The sequence below is a fragment of the Saimiri boliviensis genome, chromosome X (genome assembly GCF_048565385.1).
Source record: "Saimiri boliviensis isolate mSaiBol1 chromosome X, mSaiBol1.pri, whole genome shotgun sequence".
Classification (NCBI taxonomy): Eukaryota; Metazoa; Chordata; class Mammalia; order Primates; family Cebidae; genus Saimiri; species Saimiri boliviensis.
In genome coordinates, this window is record NC_133470.1 from 50,784,664 (window position 1) to 50,793,682 (window position 9,019).

Genomic DNA, 9,019 nt, shown 5'->3' on the forward strand with positions numbered 1-9,019 from the left:
TTCTACCCGTTTCCACATCAGGGTATCTTTGCTCTTATTTCAGATTTTGAAATGCTCTCATCAGAACTTCCTGCTTCCATTCTGAGTCTGTTTCTACCACCATTACCATCCTGCCACCCCCAACCCCTGATTTACAAGGTAACAAATTGTTTTATTTAGTAATCAGGCTTCTATCATTTCTTTTAACTTGACACACAAAACTGTATATATTTATGGTGTACTAAATGATGTTTTGATATATGTATGCCTTGTGAAATAGCTAATTCAAGCCAATTAACATATTCATTGCCTCACAAACTTATCACATTTTGTGGTGATAAAAATCTACTCTCTTTGCATTTTTCAAGTACATAATACGTTGTTATTAACTAAAATAGCTGTGTTGTACAATGGATCTCTTGAAACAATTCCTCCTGTCTAATCGAAATTTTGTAACCTTTGACCAACATCTTTCCAGTCCTTGCCCCTAGACTCTGAAAACCCCCATTCTATTCTCTGCCTCTATGAGTTCATCTTTTCAGCTTCAACATTTAAGTGAGATCATATGGTATTTATCTTTCTTTGGCTGGCCTATTTCATTTAACATTACATCTTCTGGGTTCATCCATTTCATCACAAATGACTGGATATCCTATTTTAAGGCTAAATAGTATTCCACTGTGTGTATATACCACATTTTCTTTATCCATTCATCTACTGATAGGTTTTTTCCCCATATCTTGGCTTTTGTGAATAATGCTGCATTGATCATTGAAATGCAGAACATCTCTTTCACATACGGATTTGAATTCCTCTGGGTATATACTCAGTAGTGGGATTGCTGAATCACATGCTAGTTCTATTGTTAAAATTTTTTGAGGAACCTCCGAACTGTTCTCCTTTCAAAGTGGGGACATGATGTATCACATTTCATTTCTGCATAACACAGTGATTTGCAAAGTTACACCCAGCAGAGGTTCTCTAAGTCTAGGACCCCGAGTAAGGCCAATGTGGAAATAGCACTCTTCCCACCAAAAGGAGACACATAGTGTGAGCAAAAAATTATCTGTTCATTGTTTAAAGATTCTGAAGTTTGAGAATTATTTATTACAGCAGCAAAATATAACCCATCGTAGCTGATGTACTTGAACTACAGCAAATAATAATAATAATAATAATAATAATAATAAATTTTAAAATCCTGATAGGCTACCTTAATATTGGGAACCCCTGCCCTGACAATTTTTTACTTAATAATAACAATTCTTATTGCCCTAAACAATTCTTTCCTTAGCAACATACAGTGAATTGTTTTCTAGTCATTCAGCTGAATTTTTTCACCTGCTTAACACCCCATAACTCTAAATTACTGACCACAGTTTAAAAGTCCTTGATTTCTCACTCCTCCTCCTTATACAGCGTCTACTGTTCAATTGCTTATACAAGGCATACCTTTATGGTCCTTAAGGTGATGGTTTATGGTTGGCCCTGACACCTTCACATCTTCAAACTGGGAGTACTCTTTATATAACAGTTTTCAGGATGTCCCTGCCTATGTACTTAGGACGAGGGAGGGCAAAACCTGCATTTACCAAAAGAATATGTGCAAACTATCCCCACCCTCCTCAACTGTGAGTATATTATATGTAGAGAGTTGAATTCTATCTGTACCTTTTAGGCTACAAAGGTTTTTATTAATTTTGAAGCACTGACTCCTGACAATTGTGGAGTAATCAGAGGTGGCCTATAGATGACCTCTGGCCTCAGAGCCGTTCAAGATTCTCAGGGAAGTGTGATTTAGCTCAGCTGGGCTATGCCCCTTTGCCTTGTTACTCCTCACAATCTTTCATACACACACACTACCCCCTACTCCTTTAGTCTGCAGCCACACCCAACTCTTGGCTTCGTGATAAGGGCATGGGCTATGACATCAAACAAATCTGGGCTAGAACCCAGGTCACAAAATTTAACACATATGTTGAACAAGTATTTGTTCTTGTTATGCCTCAGATGTCTCATCTTTAGAATTATAGGCCTCATAGTAATTATATTATAAATGCAACATGTATGCAAAATGCCTGGCAGAGACAAACTGCTCAAGAAATCGTTACCATTATTATTGATGCCCTGTTCCCATTCCTCTCCTGTATTCATGCTTCTAACTCGGTAACGATCCTCCATGCTGGGCTTCCACATCCATAGGAAGAATGCCCACTCTTCCGGAATTCTGTGAAGTTTTGATAAGACAAAGTATGCCAAATTTTAAATAGACACGTGCTGAGTAGATGGTCTATCTCAGAGGGACCAGCGTTGGAACCTTCACATAGGACCAGAATCAAGGATAAAGGTGAGCCAGCAAATGCTGGTTTACTTATGAATGGGTGCATATCTACATGACTACATGCACACAGGCATGCAAACGCACAGAGGGCTGAGTCTGAGGATCTCCCCTGCTTGATCAATGTAGGCACATGAACTGGAAGAACCTAAGGCTGAGGGTCAAACATGCTAATGACTTCAGCTGAGGGATGTTAAGGAAAGAATGAAGGAAGGAAGAGATATTGCTTCATTTCTTCATTTGTTTGTTCATTCATTTGATCCATTATGTCTCATTTTTTGAAGGATGTTTTATGGGCCAAACCCTATTCAGCTAGCAAGGCACACAACCCAGCATCTAAGGAATATAGACTAGTGATGGGAATCAAGTAAGTGCCTCCTTAGGAGGATCATGTTATGATCATCTTATGATCAAGAGGCCCTTGGATGAGAAGAGGCTGGAGATGAGGTAAAGAAGAAGGAGTTTGCTGCATAAATCTACACAGACAACCCTACACAACAAGAATGGTGGTGGTAGTGGGAACAGTATCATTAAAGACCCACAGAACAATGTCTGGGGCATCAGGGGAAGTGCATCAAAACTCCTGATTCCATCGCCTGTCAGGGATTTGATATCAGGTTTGTTATTGTGCCAGTCACACCCTCAGATGCCTTGTGTCTACACTGGGCATCCAAATGACAGTGACCAACTAGAGATAATGCACATGAAGAATGGCAGAAGGAAGTTACTTATTCTTGATATTATGAATATTAATATGATGGATTTCAGACATATGTTGAAGTAAGAAATGCAACCACCATTCATTTCCTAAGAATAAGTGATGCAACAGATAACACCTGGGGAAATTTTAATGGAATTGAGTATTTTTTTAAAAAATTTGAGGATGAAGATTTCCCACGTCTGCCTCCAGGTTCATTCCCACTCCTAAAAAGAAAGCATGAAGGACTGGTGGCGTTCCCATTAGGAAAAGGTATGAGTATGTCCAAGAGTAGCTAAAAAGGTACTCTAAAGACACCAGTGGTAGGCACCAGTCACAGAGGAGCATGCAGAGTTAGTTAATGCATTGAATCATTTGGCATATTTGTTCAGATTGCCCCTATCACTTTGGGCATGTATGCACCCTGAGATGCCAGAGGACCTCAGGATGCATTTCAGGAAGCATCATCATACCTATGATGATGGGCTCAATTTGGGGTTCTAAGAATTGTCATTTTGAGGAGTCCATGGGAAACCGAGTATGGGTTTACTTATGCTTAAAGAGAGAATCTTCTCCAAGACACAAATGTCATAGGCAATACCCAGCCCTCCCACAATTCTGAGGGCAGGCTACACCTTGCTTTGCTCTGTGACTGTGTGTTCTGGGAGGCTGAGCATTAGCATGGCTTAAGCAGCCATTTAAAATCCAAAGATACGTCAGTAGGACAAGGTATCCAAGAGAAGCACAAGGCAGCTGACCTGCTTCTCCTCCTGTATTCTGAATCTCATCTCCTACCCAAGCAAGAACCAGGGTATCCCACTTAACCTGTTTCTCTCCCTCACTGCCCAGATCCAAGAAATCCACAAGGCTTATTGCTGCTGTCTTCTAAACATGTGTCATATTCATTTCCTTCTCTCCGTCTTCACTCTATTTCAGATCACTACTATCTGTAGCCTGGATGTGGGTCTTCCAGTCTCCCTTCTCTCCTCCCACATAGTCTGTTTTTCTCCACACTGCAACCAAAGGGATTTTGCTAAACTACAGATCTGGTCTCCTCAGTTCCTTGCTGGAAAACATTCAGTGATGCCCCATCCAGTGCCTTTGGGGTAATGTTCAACAAGCCTTATATATTGCAGAATTACGTAGTCAGACAAGTTCTGACAATACAAAGCAGACTTCCTATTGAAGATTCAAGAAACAACCATAAATTACCTCTATTCTGACTGAACTAGAAGGAAGAATTTTAAATCATTAATCAAACATCCTGAATTCAAAATTGGCTCTCATACTCCATTGGAAATATTGCCCATTTGAGAAAATGAGCATTGCATTTTAGTGCACTATTGTTTTTAGAAGATTACATAAGTTGGAAATACAATATGCTCAGCCGACAGGCAGGCACTTGAAATTATGGTAAATCCATTGCAAAGAATATCATTCAGCCATTAGAATGAAAGAATTATAGGTATAAATTGAGATTTCATTATTAATTAGGAAAAAGGTTTGCCTGGAAATTCAATGTGGAATGGTTTGATTTTTATAAATGAAACAAAGTCGAAAACCATGTGCTCTATCTAAACATATACATGCCAACACATCCAGTAATTCTACTCGTTGATACTGATCCTAGAGAAATACATTCACATGTTCACAGGGGACACACATACAAATATGAATAAGAGTATCATTTTGTTTTGGAAAAATTGAAACTGCATAAGCGTGGATCATTGGAAGATGATAAATTGAAAACGATGAAATGTACAAAATTAAAATAAATGAACTAGAGTTCCATGTAGCTACATGGATAAACATAAAAAGTAGAAAATTGAGTTGCAAAACCAAAGTGTTGAATAAGGTATACAGTATGGTGATGCGCTTTAAATAAAGGAAGAGATCTTATGTTGTGTATGGACACATAAGTAGGTAGTAAATATATACAAGGCTCCATGGGTATAATAATTGCTGACTTCATTATAGCAGAGCACAGTGGGGAGGGAGAGAGCAGAGTGGGTCAGAGAAGATGTAAAAGGAGCATTTTACCATATCTGACATGTAAAATATAAACAGTAAGTAAGTCCTAATATTTAGATTTTATATAGCTAGCCATTGGTGTTTATAATATTATTATTTCTCTTCCCTATGGTTGAGATTCATTCACAGTAAAAAAAAAAATTTCATGCTAAAAACAAGCAAATAAACTGCAAAAGTAATCCAATCATTTTTATTTCATGAGGGTAGGAGTGTACATGCCATAGACTTCTGTGCACGACCCAAATTCTTGGAAACAGTAAAGTAAGTTCAGACCTGCATTGAAAAACAATTTAGAGCAATTACCAGTGGACCAGAAACTCTGAGAATTCTCAGAATGTGGGACAACAGATGGAGCCAGACTACTGGTTTGAGTAAGCAATGACCCAGAACGAGTGCAAAGGTTATTCTAAATGGAGGGCTGGCTCAAGAGTGCTCTATGTCCTGGAGAGGTCCTTTCTTTGCTAAACCAAATTGATTTATTGCTAAACTTACCCAACAGGAGGACTTGGTAGGCTCTAATTACAAAGAAAATTTCAGCCGGACAGCCATATTCATTTGTTTTTAAAGAGTTCATTTAAGAGCACCTATAAAATCGTTTCCATCACTTATTCCTTCAGCACGCATTTATTAAATGCCACATTCACACACTGCTTCGAAAACCTTGAGAGGCAAAGTCTGTGCTTACCCTGTGATAAATGCTTTTCATTTTTTTGTCTCATTTAATTCTCACAACACTATGAGGGCGGTACTTTAACCCCACTTTACAAATGGGAAAACAGGCTCAGAGAGAAGTGACTTGCTTAAACTAACACCTTGAATGACCTAAGAAAGAAACCGAGTGCTACCTATAGGGCTTTCCTCAATGGAGTAAAAATGGACTCATTAAGCTTTTGGGCAGATCAAGACAAGCTTCAGAGAGAAACAGGTCTGTGAGCAGCCAGATGGAATTTAGATAGTTGGAAAAGACTGAGAAGGCAGGTCAGGCAAAGCAAACAGTGAGCAAAAGCAAGCAGTGGATAAAGTTCAGAGCAACCTCTGAAAGAAGCAAAATAAATCATATGTCCAGGAAGACTGGAGTCTAGAAACCTTGGGGCCAACCTGTACTCCATCACCAACTCCCCATTCCCCACTTCATCCATTCTGCCTGCAAAGCCTTCCAATGGCCACGTTTAAAATGTCTTTCTGCCTTTCCATCCCCATGGCAACAGCCTGAAGGCTTAGTTTAGTTCCCAGGGCTTTTTACTCTAATTGCTTCCTATGTGGTCTGCCAGGAGATAGTCTGCTCTTCTGCGAGGCTGCACAAATGCAATTCCTTTGATCCTATCACTGCCGTGCTTTCATACATACATACATACATACATACATAAGTGTGGTAGATGCATGCACTATATATAAATAATGTGGTAGATATATGTACTATGTATGTATGTATGTATGTATGTATGTATGTATAAAAGCAGGGCAGTATATATATTAGTGCATATATTTACCACATTTTAAAGGCTCTGCACCTCCTTCTCCCTGTTTGTTTCTGCAGTCCCATCTCCTCACATCAACCAGCACAGCTGCCATAACAATATTATCAGGGTCCTATCCCGGACCACGAAATAGATTAGTATATACATAAATGCCTTCTGAAAACAGGGCAAGTGAATGAACTCGCTATGTAAGCCAAGACAGGAAAGCAAGGCTGGAGACAGCTGACTCCTTCCAGGAATACACCGTCCCTTCTGTCGGACCTTCCGACCCCCCCCCTCCCAAATAGCCCGTTGTCAGTGGGAATGAGCCGACTCACTCCTCTAGACCCCAGACCCAATCTTGGAATGTTTGTACTAGACTGAAAATACAGAAACTGTAAGCTATTTTTTTTTCTCTTCTGCAAACTCTAGTCCCCACCAATCTCTAGCTGTCATTTATACCCTTGTCCCACCCCTGCAGCTGCCTGCCCCTTTTCCTATCTGCTAACGGAAGTCCCGGTGGAGGACCAGCCTACTTCCTCTTTGGTGCTAGGAGTGTGCGTGGCAGGAGAGGCGGGGCCCATTTGCCGAGCTTTCTCCCGGGCTCGCAGCTGCGGCTAGTGCTGGCGGCGGCTGCTCGCGCACGTCAGCTGGCGTGGGAACCAGCTTTGTAGCTGAGAACGGCTGGTTTATTGCTACAAAGACTCTATTGACATAGGTAGCTCCGGCGGCAGCAGCTGCTTACGGTATAAACCAGTTGCTTTCTGAAGAGGCTACAAGCATCCTTCCGTAGGATTGCTGTAAGCTTTGAGCCCCCAGCAGGAAAAATGCCTCGGGGACGAAAGAGTCGGCGCCGCCGTAATGCAAGAGCCGCAGAAGAGAACCGCAACAATCGCAAAATCCAGGCCTCAGAGGCCTCGGAGACCCCCATGGCCGCCTCTGTGGTAGCGAGCACCCCCGAAGACGACCTGAGCGGCCCCGAGGAAGACCCGAGCACTCCAGAGGAGGCCTCTACCACCCCTGAAGAAGCCTCGAGCACTGCCCAAGTACAAAAGCCTTCTGTGGCCCGGAGCAATTTTCAGGGCACCAAGAAAAGTCTCCTGATGTCCATATTAGCGCTCATCTTCATCATGGGCAACAGCGCCAAGGAAGCTCTGGTCTGGAAAGTGCTGGGGAAGTTAGGAATGCAGCCTGGACGTCAGCACAGCATCTTTGGAGATCCGAAGAAGATCGTCACAGAAGAGTTTGTGCGCAGAGGATACCTGATCTATAAGCCGGTGCCCCGTAGCAGTCCGGTGGAGTATGAGTTCTTCTGGGGGCCCCGAGCACACGTGGAATCGAGCAAACTGAAAGTCATGCATTTTGTGGCAAGGGTTCGTAACCGATGCTCCAAAGACTGGCCTTGTAATTATGATTGGGATTCGGACGATGATGCAGAGGTTGAGGCTATCCTCAATTCAGGTGCTAGGGGTTATTCCGCCCCCTAAGCAGATCTGAGGCAGACCCTGGGGGGTGGAAAAAAGGGTTACAGGTACCCCAAGTAGTAGATGGCCAGGGTCCTAAGTTGAAAATGACGTGGATTGGGGGCGGGGGAAACTATTTGATATTTGTGATCAGTGATAATTGTTTAACTGCGAAATAGAGTGTTTGCTTTGGATAATGGAAAATTGTATTCGTTTTAAAATTCTGTTTGTTGAGAGTAACAATATGTTTAAAAATATGATTGAACAGATTTTTTTCTTTGATTCCTGTCATTGATATTTAGTATAACAGTTTTGCTAACGTTATAAAATGAAGTCATTCCATCATAGTCTATGATCTGGTAAAGCACTTACAGAAATAAGCTGTTCCTTTGAAGTTGAAATACCCAGTAAAATGTTGAAGAAGGATGGAAGATTTCTTCATATATGACCTTTCTGAAACCTTTTGTCTGTTGTTGTGTGAAGACTGACATTTACTATGATTTTCCTTAGTTACTGCAGAACACAGAGAAAAATAAAAGCATAATGACTAGTACATCTTGCGCATTTTCTGACCACCTGTTATGTGCGGCACCAGCCTAGGTTCTAGGGATACTCCCTAGTACACACCCTCCAGGTCCAAAGAATATTCTAGATTATGTGTGAGAGAAAAATAGGTAAAATGGCAATGCAGTAAACGCTGTGTTAGAGAACAAGCCTGAAGTGCTATGAAAATGTAGAACACATAATGTGACCTGTCGTGGGGGGTGGGGCAGGAAAGGGAGCATCATAGGATGTGTGAAAATTCAAGAGACTTAAATAAGTTTGGGGGGATTGGAAAGGATCATCAGAATATACGGTGAAAATATTATGTATTAGATATTTGATTGGATACTCCGCCCAGCATAGGAGAGGGAACACTGGCAAAAAGAAGAAGACATCACAGGATACCTGCCATGGAAATAGAAAATACACATAAATCCTCCTGTGAGGAGGAAAGCAGAGGGAAGGGGTGGTTGCAGGGGAAGAGGCTGTCACGGGATACTTCAGAAATAAC

The 9,019-nt window shown here is 41.4% G+C and overlaps 1 protein-coding gene across 1 annotated transcript; it reads left to right on the forward strand.

Annotated features, from left to right (window-relative positions):
- Nucleotides 1–7,059: 7,059 nt before the first annotated feature.
- Nucleotides 7,060–8,518, forward strand: MAGEH1 (MAGE family member H1). Its single transcript, XM_003943690.3, has one exon. It carries the CDS (start codon nt 7,330–7,332, stop codon nt 7,987–7,989), a length of 660 nt encoding a protein of 219 aa, XP_003943739.1. The 5' UTR covers nt 7,060–7,329; the 3' UTR covers nt 7,990–8,518.
- Nucleotides 8,519–9,019: the final 501 nt, after the last annotated feature.

What these genes read in the sequence shown, in the direction of transcription:
- MAGEH1 (XM_003943690.3), top strand. Translation starts at nt 7,330, where the DNA reads ATGCCTCGGGGACGAAAGAGTCGGCGCCGCCGTAATGCAAGAGCCGCA.